At 39.3% G+C, this 18,073-nt stretch overlaps 1 protein-coding gene across 1 annotated transcript in view; it reads left to right on the top strand.

Moving 5' to 3' along the window:
* The window catches only part of LOC149182179 (uncharacterized), an 88,815-nt gene extending 70,999 nt beyond the window's left edge, over nt 1-17,816 (top strand). The window contains exons 2-3 of the mRNA XM_089416791.1: nt 17,054-17,141; nt 17,358-17,816. Coding sequence (XP_089272917.1) covers nt 17,054-17,118 — 65 coding nt within the window. The 3' untranslated portion in view covers nt 17,119-17,141; nt 17,358-17,816. The remainder of the gene's footprint in view (nt 1-17,053; nt 17,142-17,357) is intronic.
* Nucleotides 17,817-18,073: the final 257 nt, after the last annotated feature.

Genomic DNA, 18,073 nt, shown 5'->3' with positions numbered 1-18,073 from the left:
AAGATTGCGAAATACATAGACAATGAAGCAGTAAAGAAGCATAATAGAAAACACACATAAACAACAAATTTAATAAGGAGTTCACCCAACACTCCTGGTCCAGCCTTCAGTGGTGACCTCTCTATTATGCCTTCAAAATAGAGTTTTACAACAGTGAGCTCAATTTGAGCTTGACACAACAGATACAAAACAATAAGGCTTCACTTGGATCCCCCAAGTCTCTTCGAAGTACATAGACTCTCCTCACTGAATCTCTGTCTTTGTTGCAGTCTCTCAGCACTACCTGCACTACTGCTTGCCTCTGTCTTCTGTTTTCTATGGCTTTAAGCCAATCTGCTTTGCCTGTTCGTTTCCTCTTCTCGGCTTTCTGTCTCCCGACCTCTGTCCGCTCGAACCCCCCTTCTGAGCGTAAATAATCACTGCATAACGCCTTTAGGGGAGGTGGCCACGTGTTCCGCAACGGATGAGTGCATTGGGCCCTTTGAAATCCTTGAAACGACCATTCTCTGTTTACACAGATAAATGCGTTCAAACACAGGAAAAACCGCCAAAGCACTGTTCATTCGGACTTCAAATATTCATAAATGCGTCCTATTCTCCTATTGGGTCCGCCTATAAGTTGCTATCACACCTCCACTGTTGATCTGGGAGATCCAGATCCAACGGCTGTGGTCTATTTTGGGCGTCCCTTCCATACGAAGGTTAACCGCCCGATGAGGGTGGTTTTCTCTCTCCTCGGCTTGGACACGTGGCAGCCAATGTATGGGCTCGGGCGGAGCACGGCCCAAACCACTTACCGCTTTGTTCCTCCCGAAATCCCACTTGTTTCGTGGATTTCCTTTGCATTTGGAAAATACGTTAAAACAATGAAAATCCTGTAAAAATGGCTTTGGGCGGATTTGAAATATTATTCATTTTCATTCCCAAACCCCTTCGGGTCCGGGTTTCATCGCATCAACGCTTCCCTTCGCATTTCGTTTAATAAACGAAATACATGAAAATACATTAAAAATGCTATTTGACGGATCTCAAATCTTATGAAGTGGCGTTTATATTTCCATCGGGTCCGGCTAATCGCATCGCATATATATGTATGCATATAGCCCCGCTCCATTGTGTTTGTCGATTGCGATGCGATTGATCGCAATCGCATATCGTGATAACCCCGGGCCGTTTGGTGAGCGCTCTATTGTGGTTTGCCGACGTGATGTTGCGATGCAACGTGGGCCGTCGATCTGCGCGCTTGATTGACGGTCCTCGTTGACCCCGCTGATCGTTGTCGTGTATACCATGTGGTCTCCGCCGATAGCCTTCACTTGCCATTGCCAATTGCGATTTGCCGATCAGATCTGGACTGTTGATTGCTCAGATCTGACGACTCCTGTGCATTCACTGTTCAAGCCGTTGATAGCTCTGTTTTCACTGTTTTCTTGTGTTTTTCGCCTGCCGATACTGTAATCCGACTTTTCCATAGGTTTTCCTTATGTGATAGTTTTGATCTTTTAAGCGATTTTTGAAGACTTAGAGGTTTTTTTGGACCCATTTAGATCAACAATAGTCTGGCAGGGTTGTAGATTACAGGGACCAGGCTGACACATTAGGAAGTAGACTGTAGCATGAGGGGTCCACTTAGGGCGCAGGGTGCAAGCTTGAGTAAGGCAGCTGGTTAGCGAGATAATTAATAAAAATGGGTGAAAATTACTCTTGTTTAGTGGGGTTTGCGATGACTATTGGGTTACGTTACGAGGATTGGTTGGTTGGGCAAGAAATTTCAGCCCTTGGAAGGAGCAATTTTTTCTATTATTTGAGGAGTAGGAATTGTGGGACATCATGGAGAAGGCCGTCCATATTCCCACAAATCCTACACAGTTCCCTGAGTTTAATAAGAAGAGTGTGAAGGCTAAGAGAATAATCTTGGACTCCATTAAAGACCATATTGTACCTCGTGACGGGGAAGAAGAATGCCTTTGAGATGTGGGCATCCTTAACCAAGTTATACCAGAGTACAAACCAAAATAGAAAGATAGTGTTGAAGGAGAAACTGAGAAATGCCAAGATGCTTGAAACTGACACAGTTGCATCATACCTAACTAGGATCACTTAAATTAGAGATGACTTGGAACTAGTGGGGGAAACTATTGATAGTGAAGAGTTGGTCAGATTAGCATTGAGTGGCTTTCCTCCAAAATGGGATATGTTTGTTGATGGGAGTGTTGCATGGGAGAATCTGCCTAGTTGGGATAGATTATGGGATGATTTCGTACAGGAAGAGACAAGGAGACGTTCCAAAACTGCAAGCCAACATGATGGTAAGGATGATGAGGAGAATTTTGCTCTTGCTGGAAAGGGCAAAGGTAAAGTAAAGGGAAGTGGGGGATCTGCTTCCATGAAGTACATGAGCAAAGTGAAGTGCTTTGCGTATCACAAGATTGGTCACTATGCGAGCCAATGTCCATACAAGAAGAAGAAGGAGAGTCAAGTCGCTGCATCAACATCAATTGAGATTGATGACTTTACGGAGAAATTTGAAAAGGAATTTTCTCTAGTTCCCTGTGTTTCGGACAATAGTACTGTTGTGTGAGGAAAGTGGGTTATGGCTAGTGGACAATAGAGCATCCGATCACATGACGGGTATGAGGTCAGTGTTCCGCAGTATTCAGAGACAGGCTTGAACTGTAGTGTGTTTAGTGGGACTAGTACCATGCATGTAGTGAAGGGGGTTGGATGTGTCATATTTCAGATAGAGTCAGGAAGTGACATGGTTGTGATTTGTTCCAGGGCTAATGGTACACATGCTCTCAATATCAGCCTTGGAGGATGATGGGTATAGAGTTTTGTTCTAGGATGGATAGGTGCTTCTATATTTAGAGGAAGTGACCTTGGATGAAGTTGTAGTGCTTGGCATCAGAGAGGGGTAGTCATACTGGGTGCTGGGACAACTTGTGGGTGTCTGTGAGGGGATCTTGGATACAGAATCAATGTCAGTTACTAAGAGGGAACAAATGGCAAGGAAGAGTGATTTTTCAGGTACTGTCAGGAGACTTAGTTGGTATGAGATGACATTGATGGATGCTTGGGAGCAGGATCGTCGAAGCATGGCTGGATGTGACAGTTTCTTAGCTCAGGTTTCAGGTTAGGTAATAGGACAGGCTTTAGAGTCAGAGGGAGTAGCTACAGATACTGAGATGGGCTTGGAAACATATCCAAGTGGAGGAGGTTCTTCCAGAAGTACCTTCTTTGCTAAGAGGGAGTGTTGAAGTTTGTAGCTCAGGTAGGTACTTCTGTACTTACGAAATGTCTTCTAGCCATGTGTCTTGAGTAGAAGGACCTTGTTTTTTCTCTTTAGGAGCTTGCATGAAACATGCAAAGTATGCAAGTGAGTTGCATGCATGCGGATGTGTTGCATGTGACATGCATGAGATTTGCATGTAAAGCAAGCTAAATTATGACTTGTAATTGAGTTTAAGTAAATAAACCTAAAGATAGGAAAGTTAACTAGGGTTAATTCATTTATCTTTAGTTAACTTGACGAGTTAATTTTGGGTGTCAATCTTAGCTTAGGAAAATTATAAATTGAGCCTAAGTGTTGAAGCTAAGGCACAACAACAACACAAGATTGAGAGAGGCTTCTCAGTGAGGGTGTGTTGGTTCTGAGAGAGCACAGGAAGGCTAGTGATCAGTTTTTGTAATCTGTATTTTCTTAGTTGGGCCAGTCTAGGATGAGAGCCGAAGTAAGTTCCATGATTAATTTATTAATGAAGAACTGTTGATTGGGCATAAATATGTATGTGATGTATTTTAGATAAAATTTTTGCTTCCACTATATTGTCTGTGTTAAGAATCTGGCTGTGTATTTGTTCATCTAATAATTGTTGGGAACCAAATACCCGTTTAATGGTGTTCTCATTGATGTCAACATTGGTTATTGAATGCTCTTAATATACGTCATGGATTACATCAGTTGGAAACTCCAATAGACAAGAAACCCTGGAAGGATGGAAGGAAACCTTAGAAGCGTCGCACTCATTGAAGTTTTTGAGGATGAAGATCAGTGAATTTGCTTTGGAGACTTTCATCAATTGATGCTCCTCGTCATGCCGATTCTCACGGTATGTGGCACACCATGAGGCTCCTTACAGATGAGGAAATATGCCCCATAAAAAATTGAAGCCCCTTTCATATGGTCAAAGTCCCCAAATGCTAAGTTGATGTGGCAGCTCAACATTGGCTAAGACCAAGGAGGAATTTCATTGAAAAATTGAATTGAATACCTTGTGATCAAATGAATCAATTTGGTTGGTGGATCCAAGTCAATTCAAATTTATTGCCTCCCTCCAAATGCAAGTCGGCCCTAAAAGGACAACGAAGTTTGGCTCCAAAATTTATTATTTCAAATTCAAATTGTTGAAGGTCGGCTTCCAAGAAGGGAAATTATTTTGTCTCCAAGAATTTAAAATCTGAATTTAATCCTAATGTCATCTGGCTTTCAATTAAGTATAAATATGTGTCTCATCTCCTTCATTAGGCATTTATTCCACACCTATCTTTTGTATATCTTTGCTCTGAAATGGTATGAGGCTGAGGGCAGCTGAGGAGGTCGAAGTTCTGACGGTTTCTTTTGGTTTAGAGGTTCTATTTTGGGCTATGGTTTTTCATTTGTCCTCCCTCAAAGACAGATTTGTGCACTTCCAGAGGCACACTTAGTCGGTCCTCCTTGATCAATCTGTAGAATGCATATTCAACCCTCCTTGGATCAGATCTGTGGCACATCATTTGAAGAAAATATCTGAGATTTCCTTGAGGCTTTTGCGTAGGAATATGAACCCTTTGCCTGAAGTTTTGTGGATAAATCTAGGGCGGGTTACTGAATATTTGTTTTTGGCCTTGTGGTAGGGCATTTTTGGGCAAAGTCCACGCACATTCTGAGGAAAATTTACATGCATTTCAGGCGTATTTCTGAGGTTGAACTGAGACAAATTTATTAACCCTTCTTGGCCTTCTAAGCAGATATTTCTGAAGCTCAAATTTGTGGTGGAGGCAGTGTTTCTGGAGTCTACTTTACATTAAGTCATTCACTGATATCTCTAAACAAATCAAGACGATATATGGCAAATTTCTGAGGCATATTACAATTGATTTCGGAAGCAACTCTGTGGGAAATTATTTGCAATCTAGTCCTCACTCTAAGCCCCGATCAATGTTTTATTTATCACTTCTATGCTCAATTTTAAGCCATGTCTAAGGCACATTTCCGAAGATTATCATGGACAACTTGTAGAATTTGTTTGACAGTTGATCAACATAGTTTGTGATAATCAAGACACGTATCTGAGCTCCTCAGATATGGTAGCCCCCCATTTCCTAGATAATAGCATTCCCCACACCTCAGGAATATCAATGACAACAACATCCATGAGAAGGGATATGTCAGGGTTCCTAGCCAAAGAAACCTTAAGGTCCTTTATGAGACCGTCCACCTCCACAGGCTTGGAGTTAAAACCACACACCTTCTTATATGGTCTAGTGATGTTGAGACCCAATTGCTTCATAACTTTTACGGGCATGATATTTGCAAAAGCCCCTGAGTCTGACATATAATTGTGCAAGGAGAGGTCATTGATAACCAAAGTGAGTATAAATGGTTCACACCCAGGGTTTTGGTCAGGAATATGAATGTTTTGTAAATCTTCGGGTAATTTTTCTTCCTAAATACCTAGGGACTTCTTGATTTGTTGTTGTTGCTCGGGAAGTTTTGCAATCTCTTTCAAAGGAACAGGTATGGTTATTTTTCCCACGGCAGCCCCTATGTCAATGTCAAGCTTAACCTTTTTTCCCTTCTCTTTCTTCTTGATGTTTTCCTTCCTTGGAGGATCCTTTTTTGAATTAGCTTTGGTTGGGGGATCCTTCTTGGGAGGAATTTCAGGGAAAGACTCCTTGGGAGGGGCTTGCTTGGGCAATGAGTCTTCTTTAGATGGTTCCTTAGAGGTTGTAGGGTGTTTGTTATTTTCCTTTCGTGAATACAGGACCCCTTTGAATATTCCCTTGCTATCAAAGTTAAGAATGGATTCTTCCTTTTCTTCCTTAAGAGTGACCTCACTAATGGGAGGGTGTGTGTACGAGCCCCCCAGCAAAATGTTGAAGATGTCAGATTCCACAAGGTTAGATTGCTCATCAATTTCTTCATCCTCACTCTCTCCCTCTTCACTTCCCTCATCCTCAAAAGATGAGTCTGGCTCAACAGCATTAGTTGGAGCCAAAGTGTTTGGGAATTGAGATGATCTTGGTCTATCTTCTTCACTTTGCTTTTTGGGAAAGGGTTTTCCTTTCGGAATATAACTAGATTTTTGGGCCCTTTCCAAGGCACTGATTTTATTCATGATAACCCTGTCACATGTGTTGGCTTCTTCAGTGAACACACACAGGTATGCTCGATAATCATATTTATCCTGCATCATCAGCCTGTCCTATGTCAAAACAGCATTCATACCTCTGCAGCATTCACACTGTAGCTCTCAGACATCTCTGCAATACTACAAGCCATGACATGACACACAACCATCCACTCAGCATATGTGATCAAGGACAAGCCCTACCTAAGGTACAACATGTAGTCACTCAGGATGTCTTCAAATATGCTGAAGCAAAGTGTCTTCTACTACAAAACTGTCTTTATCTTTCTGCTCTAACCCTTCTTTCTGTATATGGTGCTACTGCCCTCTACCAGAGACTAATCAGTAGCTACAGTTGTCTGATTTTAAAGATTTTGAAACCATTCTAAAATAGACGAGATCTACTATACCCAGTAAATTGGAGCTCCCCCAAAAGTTCAGTAAACAATAATCCAAGACTTCAAAGATAACTCATGATAATGACCGCCTGTAATACTTCCTTTGAAATGCACAGATTAGAGCTTCTCAAAACCATAAGTTTTCACCACTGAGCCATCAAGAGAGGAGTCCAAAATTATTCAATATACTTCAGATATGCTGACAGATTATCCTCAGAATGCTTGAAAGCAACACAAGGATGTATGCCTTTGCACTAGTCTAGGTCTACCACAAGAATGATACCAAAAGGGATCAAACAAGTCTAACCAAAATCCTGAGATAAGCTTGTATCAGGTCCTGCATTCAGGAGGAGGTTTCACACCACTGAAACATTGATCAGAAGATATAATGAGATGCACCTCAGAGGAGCTCAGATATGTGTCATGATTATCACAAACTATGTTGATCAACCCTCAAACAAATTCTACAAGTTGTCCATGATAATCTTTGGAAATGTGCCTTAGACATGACTTAAAACTGAGCATAGAAGTGATAAATAAAACATTGATTGGGGCTTAGAGTGAGGTTGATGCAGCTGAAAAGAAAATTAAAAGCATGATTGGCCACATTCAACAAGAAAATGTACCACAAAATGCAAAAGATCGTCAGGACAAACACATTTAGCATGTGGGAAAAAGCCAATACATGATCTTTAACCCATCATCATGGCCATCACCCTAGTTCCTACAGGCCCTAGATGAGCCTTCTTTATCATTTAGGAACCCATGATTGTCCCAATCCCTGGTGGGCAATGAACCACCTTACTTTAAAGGGGGTATCCACTGCTATATCTCATATATCATACTCTTACCCCTTGAGCCCCGAGCAGCCAATTAAAGAAAAATAATAAAAGGAAAAAGGCATATAAAGAAGGGTGGAAAAATCATGGCTGGGACACCTCATGTACCATGATTTCTCCCTCCTATACATTATATACTCAAGTGTGGGCTTCCCTTTTATTAACTACCCTTGTACCCTAGCATGTGGCCTAGGGCCGCCCCTTTCATCCCCTACTCTATTCATCTCTTTATCACATACCACCCCTTTTGAAGGGTGTGCTTTGGACATACTATTCCCTTTAGAAGTAGAAACCGCCTAATAGGATACTTGGTTAACCCCATTTAGAGCTTGGAGACATTAGCAAATGCCAAAGCCCATTATGGAAGGGCAGGCCATTATGAAGTCCCCACCTGTTGTCCATGGTTTTTAAGATCTCTTGATTTCCTTGACGACTTGATGTATTGGAAGGCTAGGGGACACATTGGATTGTATGCAGGATTGCAGGTGGTTTCCATATTAGGTTTGGCCTCCCTATATGGGGTCCTGACCCTCCAGAGGTCTACATTGGCATATGTAGGGTGTGTGTTGAGAGCCATGGGTCTCCATAGTAGTAGACAACACTCCATGGATCCACAGAGATGTTCAGAGATTGCTCGAGATTCACCTATTGGACGAGAAAAATGCACTTGGTTCACCTTTGCCCAGCAGACCCCACAATTGTACCATGCACTTGGCAGATGACCCAGTGCTTGTATGCTGATGTGGCATCACTTACACCATCATCTGAGCCCTTACAGATGGTCTACAAGCATCTTCGACTTACTTGGTGACCGATGAGGTCACTTGTGTGCCATCACAGCCACTGGGAGCACGACAGGTTTATTATGTTGAGGACAAGGGGCCAACCCCTTGTCCATTACTTTTGAAAGTCCAATTCATCATTTTGGCACTTATGGACTTCATCAGGCTTCTTAAAGAGGCCAACGACATGCATTATTGATTTTTTGACCTCTTGAGAGGCTTGTTATTTTGTTTATGAGCTAGTTTGGCGGGCTTGTCACCAAATATTAGTTATTTGCACATTATTGTTATTTTATGGGCTAATGTAGGCTCAAATAGGTAAATCAAACTCATTAGGAGAGTATAAATACAAATGATGAGAGTTCATTTCTCATCATCACTTGGATTGGATCATTCTCTCTCTTGAGAATTTCACATTTCCTTCTTGGTGGACGAAATTGGAGCATGGATGAATTTTGATGTTTGGATTGCATTTTCTTATCTTGGAGCTTCTTAATTGGCAAATGTATTGATGGTTGGATATATTCTCTTACATGTAAGTACAATTTTGATGCTATTTTCTTTTACTTTGTCACATACATTGATCATGGGATTTTTGCTATTTTAGGGCTAATTGCTGCATGCATTTACTGCTTCATTGTGGAATTATGTTTCTATATAGCATATCTCTATGTATGGGCCATGTTTGTTGAACGAATTTTCCTAGAGATTGAAGTTATCTTGATAAGCCATCTTGATTTGCAAACGAAGTATAAACGTTTTAAGGTCACTCTCTTTTTGCCCTAATGCTAAATGAAGTTGCCCTTAAAGCCTCCTTGAGCTAGAAATGAGATCCACTCTCATAATTCTTCTTGACTCCATATCCCCAAAGGAATTAGGCATTGATCCACCATAAGGTGATCACCTTAAAACCTCTTTTTCTTCATTTTCCCCCTTTTTCCTAGGTCTAACCACGTTGAGCCACCTAGGGCATCATTTTCCTGACAAAGTAGCCATAGAAAATGTTCGATCTCCGGGCCTGTATTGCGCTGGTGTATCCTCAAAGTCCTCCAAATTTGAAGAAATTCTGACGGTGGGATTGCGAGATATCCCAAGCCCTAGCCCTAAGACCAAACTTTGCCCTAATGTTCCCTAGGCTAGTACCTCATAGGATCAATTTGGCACCTCTAAGTGGAAACTCTTGTTTTGATCCTTTCCCCTTCCTTGTTTAGGTTAAGATCATCATTGGTTGCTAAACTCCCTCCCCTTAACCTAACCTGGGTCCACTTGGTCCCGTGTGGTCCCATACCTTTGAAAAGTCAATTCTTCAAAAACCACTTGGGAAACCAAGTTCAATAAGGATTTTAGGGTTTTGGAAGCTCCTTTACAATTCACACTCCTTAAACCTAGCCCTTAAATCCTCATCCCCTTATCCTAGAAAGCTTTGTACCTTGCTTAAGAAGCAAACAAGTCCCATTCTCGAGCCTCCCCTAGGAAAGGGTCCCCACGATCACATCACACCCATCTTAGCTGATTTATATTTCATAAGTGATTCTCTATATATATCGGGTCTCCTACCATCGGTGAAAGTTCGTAAAAAGTAGGAAGCTTTAGTTGTGGCGACTGTGGGCTTTATCTTCATTGTTTCTCTTGACCTAGCAAGTGCCCCTCTAGGAAGCATCAAAGGATGAAGGGATATTGTCATGTCTTACCAAAGCATCACAAATAATGAATCAACTTCAAGATCTAGGAGAAATGATATCCGATAAAGAAATGATTACCATTGTTCTAAATGCACTAACTGATGAACAAGGTAACCTTGTATCAAAGGCCTATGAAGAGAAGAAAGCTATCCCATTCAATAATTTATGGTCACTATGCAAGATTGAAGAAAATAGTTTGAATGCAAAAAGTGATGTAGGATCAAATGAGTAGGTTCAAACATTTGCTGTCATGACAAGAAGAAAAGGAAAATTTAGAAAGTTTGGTCGTCAGAAAAAGAAGATCAATATGTCGCAAATCCAATGCTATGGATGTCAAGAATATGGGCACTACAAGAGAGAGTGTCCTAAGCTCAAGAAGGACAACAACAAACAAAGAAGGGAAGAAGCCCATATCATTGAAGAAGTGGAAGAAGCTGAAAAGAAGAAATCCAAAAAGGAGGAAGTAAAAGATCTCTACTATTGTTGAGATAAGTCTTCTTCACCCAGTGCTTTTCAAGTTTTTGTTTTTGTTTGTAAAGTATAAGCTATCATGGTAGGAAACATTAGAAGCATGATAGGATGCATCATGATGGCATCAAGAAAGCATATGATTGAAGCAAGAGCTCTCTACATCATCATAAGAAGCTTGAAAGATAGCTGAAGGAGGAATCTATAGCAATAGAAGGAAGTAGCTCTCAATAACCTCATTAAAAGAATAAGTAGTACTTTTGGAGAGAAGAAAGTCATCTAGTATAGAGTTCATCATACATCATTCAAAAGGAGCATTTGCAGGATGAGAATGATCAAAATCCTCTGTTGGAATCTTCATTGGAAGATTCACCTACTGGAAGAAGCAAGTGACTCACCAGGAATTCCAACTTGTATGGGATTCATGGGATGATGGAATGATGTCAAAAGAAGTGAAGCAAGTTAAGGGATTGATGTTATTTCAATCAAGGGAGCTGCTAGAGGAAGTCTAGGTAACCGAAAGAAAGAGATGAGGTATGTACACTTGTATTTGATTAAGTAGAGTCATGTCATATGGTTGCAAATATCATGAATGAGTGCTCTACCTCAAAAGCATGATCAAAAGAAAGGATCTCCTCCTTTGAAAGGATGCATAAAGGCATGGTTCACACATTGACTAGATGAAATCAACATAATATGTCCTCATATGAAATATGAGGTGGTTGACAAATTTGAAGGAACTATGATTGGAAGTTCCTGGGAGGAAATGTGTGAATAAAGAAAGGAATAGATCATGAAAAATGCAACTATAAAGAAGGCAATCAACATACAAGGACTAGAAGATTTGACTATGATATCTCCATAGGAAAGATATGAAGATCCGGATAAAGTCTGAAAAAGAATGGAGACCCTTGACGCTGTATATCTTTTTGGAGATGTGTCAATATATTTGCAGGATGCAGATGCAAACAAGGAGATGTCATGATGAAAGACCATCACAAAGGTATTTTTAATTTAATGTTCATTTTCTTTTTTTGAACAATATCTGGATGGGCTAATGCAGGGCTACCAAAGGAAGAGTTGTAGATGTCATCTACAATTGACACTCATGAGGTAGGATGCAATATCTAGAAGGAAACATGACGCGAAGAAGGTAGCAAGGTATGAACTTTGAAGGAAAGGCCAGATATGGACTAATGGATCACTTTCCAATAAAAGAAAAGATGACATGACTCACATGATTCATGAATGAAAGTGATGGATGGTCAATTCCCTATGAAGAAGTTTCAAAAGGATGAAGACCCTTGAATAAAGAAAAAGTTCATGACATCGAAAGGAGGAGCTCTTCAAGCAGTTAGTTGTTCCACGATCTCCACCTAAAGAGCTGTTGGAAGCAAGTCCCTTGTCTAAAGGGAGCTTGGTCAAGTTCCTGATTAAGAGGGAGCTTGGGTACATTCCCATTCCTTCACTGGAATGGGCATATCCTCCCTAATTGAAAGGGAGAGATAGACACATCATTCTTGTCTTCACCTGGGAAGATACAATGGAGGATTGGGTAATCATCTGGCATTCGATACTCTTTGAGGATGTGATAGGGAATTCGAGATAAGAGTAGTCGTTGAGGACCAATATTCTTTGAGGACTGGGAATCCGAGATAAGAATAGTCTTGATGGAACATACTCTGAGTGAACTCGGGTGGGGTATGTTCCGAGAGAGATAGTGATGAGGGTGTCTATAAATCATTGGTCTCGCTAGCATTGTGCTTTGATCTTGTGGAGAGATAGAGTTGTTAGTCAAGGCCTTGCTATGTGACAATGTTGGGTGATATGATGCTATACAAATGGGTTACCAATTTGACGAATTCTTCAGATTGAGAATGTCCAAGTACCTTGTATGGATTATGAATACCTCCCTAGTTAAGAGGGAGTGTTGAAATATGTAACTAGGTTCGGTCTTCATAATGGCATATGTAATGATGATTTTATGTATTCAATGAAAAGAGAAAAATAAATTTATTATTATTGTTCTTGATGCATGGGTTTCATGCTCAAGAGAAATTTATTTTTAGGTCAAGCTCCCATTGTGAGCTCTTAGGGTTGGTCATTGAGTTATAAAGTCAAGAATGTAATTGTCATGTATAAGAGACCCTTCTTGGGCATGTTACATATTGTAAGAAAGTCAAAGTCAAGTCAAATAATCCTCCAAGACCTTGTCAAGTGCTTATGATCAAGTCGGCCTCTCTAGAAGATGAAGTTGACCCTCTGAGGGCTCATGAAGGGCTATATAAAGGAGAGCTCGACCTCACTCATGCATCAAGAAAAGTTCTATCAAGGAAGAGTAAGGTGTCTTATACCTAGCAAAGGAAGAAGGAAGAAGAGCGAAGCTTTTTCTGATCTGTTTTGGGCTAATTCTCCTCCACACGTGCGAAGGTTAGGGCATCATTTGCAGCAGTGAAGGCCGAAAATTGCAGCCACTTAAAGGGAGCCAAAGTTGGGTCAAAGAAGGTCAAATTAGCAAGCCGAATAGTCAAGGAAGGGAGTCTAGGTCAAGTGAAATCAAAAGGAGGATAATCTATCCATATTCCAGCCACACGTGTGATCTAGGGTTTCTGTAGAAGAGGCCGAAATTGCAGGTCTGCAACAGCTAGCCGAAATTCTGAGTTAGGGCTGAAATCTGAAGCTGTGGTACAAGTTTGACTAGTGTTGACTAAGAGAAGGAAAAGTTCATCAAGAAGAAGCATTGACTTGGTCTTGGAATTCATCAATTGAAGATTCTATAAGAAGAAGAATTCGGTGTGTTTTCCTCTCAAGATTGGAGAGGTTTTGTCCCTGGCTGATAGCCTACATCTTGTGTCCTTTGTCTCATTGTTCTTTTTGGTTTGGTAGCTGTTTGATGGAGAAGAATACATAATAATAAACAAGTCAAAGAAGAACTTAATTAAGAAAGTAAAAAGTCTTCACAAGAAGTTATCATTGCTAGAGAAATCACCTCATCTCTCTGCCCTAGATTTCTCAACAATATGTCCACTCAAACTGAGTCATCCATATGTCCATCAAGTATCGCCAAGGGACTAGGAGACTTAGTGCTCTCCTAGCTAAGTGAAAAAACTTTGGAGTAACCCCAAAAGCTAACTATGGTTTACATTGATTTGAATATGTTCATTGTGGATAACTTAAGAATTGTATGCAGTTAGAATTGCATGTCAATTCTATTGAGGAAAAAACAGGAATTTTAGTTCATTTATGTTATCTCTCTCAACCTAATCTATTTCAGTGTAGGAAAAGTCATCAAGTAATTAGCAATTTGTGGGAGTTCTGTGAGTCAATAAAAGAGCAAGAAACCATTTCAGAAAAATGCTAAAAACTTGGCCTGTGAAGAAAGCTCATGAGTCAGCTGTGTCATGCCCGAGATTTTTTTGCTAAGTTTTGTCTTTTCTTCAATTTTCAGATCTTTGTCAAGTCATTTCTGATAGCAAGTTTGCAACACACCCATTTGACAAAGGATTTCAGAAGGACAGGGTAATAAAGATTGGGTATTGTTATTTTTGTCTTGCATTGAAAATGGGAGGTTGTTTGATCTGTTCATTTCCATTTAGAGTGCATGCCCAAATGTTACTCCATTTTATTTCTGCCTTGGTTTTCATCCATCTGAGAAAGAATTTCACGAGGACAGGGGCAAAATGACTGGATATGTATGTCTTCCATGTTCACTGAATACGGTATATGGTTTCACCTTCTACCCTATATAAAGATTACAGCCTGAATCCTCTAGGTGTCATGTTAAATTTTATACAAGCTAAGAGAATTTTGTATTTTTCTTTCATTTATTCTTCAGAAGATCTCAACTCCAAATTACATTTCTTACCTTAATTACAATGGCAGGTAACGGAGATTATCAACTGTTCAATAAGTTTTAAAAATAATTGTTTTGCATGCATTGAAGGCGTTAAAAGTATTTGACATGCATAATCAACAAAAGTTTTAATGGACAGCAGTTACATATGCTCTGCATCTCTAGCAAGATAACTTACGTAGCACAAGATATGAAAGTTGAAATATATGTAATATATGGTTACGAATGTAGAATATCCGTCATAGAGGATGATCCTTTTTGTATTGCAGTAACAACTGCTAGTATTAAAGAATTAAATACTTATTTCAAATGCTAAATAGTAAATACTATTTTGTATGCTTTTAGACAGAGTTTGGCACCTCTTAAAACCTCATTTATGCTCAACCATTGGGGTTATGTTCCAAAAAATTGCCTTTGTAAATAATGTGTCAAGAGCTTCTGGGAATCTATCACACACCAAGGTGCAGTACGACTTGATGCAGAAAGAGTTAGCTTACACACCTACCTGTTAAATTTGTTTCGTTTCATCCATACTCCCCCATGCAAAACAATTGCATGTTAATTTTGCATGCACTACACTCATTTGCACTCTACTGTATAGCTACTGCAAGTCCAGAACAATGAGAATGGATGCAATAGTAACTAGTAATTTTCAAGGCATTAGTTCTAGCATCCTTGGCATTGCATCTTCTCATTCGTTTGTAAGTGAGGTTCAGTAGATCCGGCAGGTATTTCTGCACAGGCATAAGTGTCTAAGCGTGCAGAAGTTGCCCAAAGTCTCTTTTGACACTTGCTCTAGTGTGAGCAAGTTGTTTTTGTAATTTAACCTAAGTTAGACTTAGGAAAAACACATAATTATTATGTTGGCTTATTGAGCTAAAATAAACTTGGAAAAATAAACTAAATTACTTTAATGATAATGTTTTAATCTCAGCCCTTGATCTCAAGTGAAGTGAGAACTAATCTTGGTAGTCAATCACTTTGGAGATTACGGTTATGGATTCAGCTCAATTAAAGTTATTAAAGCAAGGCTAGGGAGAAGGAGTAGACACCATACATCAGCGCAAGATTGAGAGAGGCATCTCAGTGAGTGTGATGGGTCCAAGGAAGGGGACAGCAAGGAGATCCAGATCAGCCAAGGAGGGCTGGTCAGCTTGATCAGATCCAGTTGTAATTATTTTCTCAGTTGGGCCATTTTCCCAGGAAGGGAGCCCAAGTAACTTCTCAAGAATTTTAAAGAAGAACTCTGATTACATCTCTATATGAGCACCATTTGTTCATCTTGGTTACTAGTTGGTGTACTCTACAGCATAGGGTAGAAGACATGTTCCATGTCATGCATGTATATAAAAACTAAAATGGGGAAAAAACTTGATTACCAATGTCAAAAGAAAAAGAAGCACCAATTAAAAAAGGTAAAATAAAATTTAGCATGGACCCATCTTCATATGTCACCTCACCTTGCAAAGCCTATGCTCTGCCATCATGTGAAAAGGAGAGGCTATACGAGGAGAGTGAACAGGTGCTTCTTAGGTAAAATCTCTATATTCTTGCACATGTTTTCCAAAGCCAAGAATGTGTGCATGAATTGAAGCTTAGTTTCTTTCTAGATTTGATAGTACTCTTTCATTTGTCTTGATTTTCAGTGAATGCTATCTTACATTAAGGAGCTGTTAATCTTGTTTTCTGAGGGATGGGGAAGAAACTTTTATTCGTGGTATTGCATGCGTTGTCTTGGATCTTATCCTAAAATCAAATGTAGTTTTGATATCATATATTTTCTGCTGCAAACTAACATAAAGTCTATAATGGATAGCCTCTGAATTAATAAGGGACTCTTCTTTCAAAGAGTTTGCATCAATTGTGTCTGTAATATACTATTAAAAGAATAAGATGATCACATGGTTGTTTTAACTTTACATCTCTATATGAGCACCATACGTTCATCTTGGTTACTAGTTGGTGTACTCTACAGCCTAGGGTAGAAGACATGTTCCATGTCATGCATGTATATAAAAACTAAAATGGGGAAAAACTTGATTACCAATGTCAAAAGAAAAAGAAGCACCAATTAAAAAAGTTAAAATAAAATTTAGCATGGACCCATCTTCATATGTCACCTCACCTTGCAAAGTCTATGCTCTGCCATCATGTGAAAAGGAGAGGTTATACGAGGAGAGTGAACAGGTGCTTCTTAGGTAAAATCTCTATATTCTTGCACATGTTTTCCAAAGCCAAGAATGTGTGCATGAATTGAAGCTTAGTTTCTTTCCAGATTTGATAGTACTCTTTCATTTGTCTTGATTTTCAGTGAATGCTATCTTACATTAAGGAGCTGTTAATCTTGTTTTCTGAGGGATGGGGAAGAAACTTTTATTCGTGATATTTGCATGCGTTGTCTTGGATCTTATCCTAAAATCAAATGTACTTTTGATATCATATATTTTCTGCTGCAAACTAACATAAAGTCTATAATGGCTAGCCTTTGAATTAATAAGAGACCCTTCTTTCAAAGAGCTTGCATCAATTGTGTCTGTAATATACTATTAAAAGAATAAGATGATCACATGGTTGTTTTAACTTTTGGCTGGCATTATATATGGTTCTCGTTTCTTATATCTATATTTGATTTGTTATTACAGATGAGTCTTCTCATGCGGTGGAGACAACAGAGGAGAAAAATGAAAAACGAGAAGAAGAAAGTTGAATATTTATTTGCTTGATCAAGTGGTGAGAGACACATTTTCTGTTGAACTTCATTTATGTTCTATTGCTTCTTATGTTGTGAGATTATTTAATATTTGAAGTGTTTTCCTATAAAGATTATTATAAATAAAAATGCGAAACTGCAACGTAACAATGGCCTATGTTGCTAGTCTTTGTCTACTTGTCGATGTATTAGTATTTACTATGCAAAAAATAATACTTGTTAATTACCTTTTGCAGTTTAGTCCTTGGAGGTCAAATTTCCCCCCGAGTGAAATTTCTATCATATCAGAGGAAGGAGAAAACACGAAATCTTGAAGCTGAATAATATTGATTCCTTCTTTGTGCATGTATTAGAGTGGGGGCAACAAGCATTAGATGGAGCATTGAGAGTTGGAATTTTATGCATGGAGTATTAAACCGTAGAGACTATTTGGGATTTATATTAATGCTCACTGTTAACCAAATAGGCAGGTCAATAGGAATAGAGTGACAATGCCTAGCAATAACGAGGGGCACTGAAAGCGGTTCCTTTCTATACTAATAGGATAGAGTAAGGTAATATAGTAGCAAATTGATTCATTATTGTGGGTTTCCTTGTTATGGGTACCTCTGCACGTGATACATGGCCTCTTTTGGGTGACGTTGATGGAAATATAACTACAGTTTGAATATACTTCAAGAAATATTTAAAATCAAGTTAATGACTTCTTTGATAAGTATTATAGGATGTCATATTTTAAGGATGTAGGTTGTTGGGTTAAAAAATGGTAAACTGTAAGAAGCATTCAATAACATATCCTTGCGTGTTTATGTATGATGTATGTGTATAAATCCGTCTGTAGATCTGTATTAATCAATTTATATACTAATTTTTATTATTGGTGCCTAACAATCGTTTAAGATACATTGGATTTTATAAAGCAACACCATGTTACACTACGACCTTCCAACTA

This window comes from Pinus tabuliformis, chromosome 3_2 (assembly GCF_031772625.1).
Source record: "Pinus tabuliformis cultivar Carrire ecotype Pingquan chromosome 3_2, CPIR1, whole genome shotgun sequence".
Lineage (NCBI taxonomy): Eukaryota > Viridiplantae > Streptophyta > Pinopsida > Pinales > Pinaceae > Pinus > Pinus tabuliformis.
The sequence above is the reverse complement of the archived record's forward strand: the minus strand, read 5'-3'. Positions and strand labels throughout refer to the sequence as shown.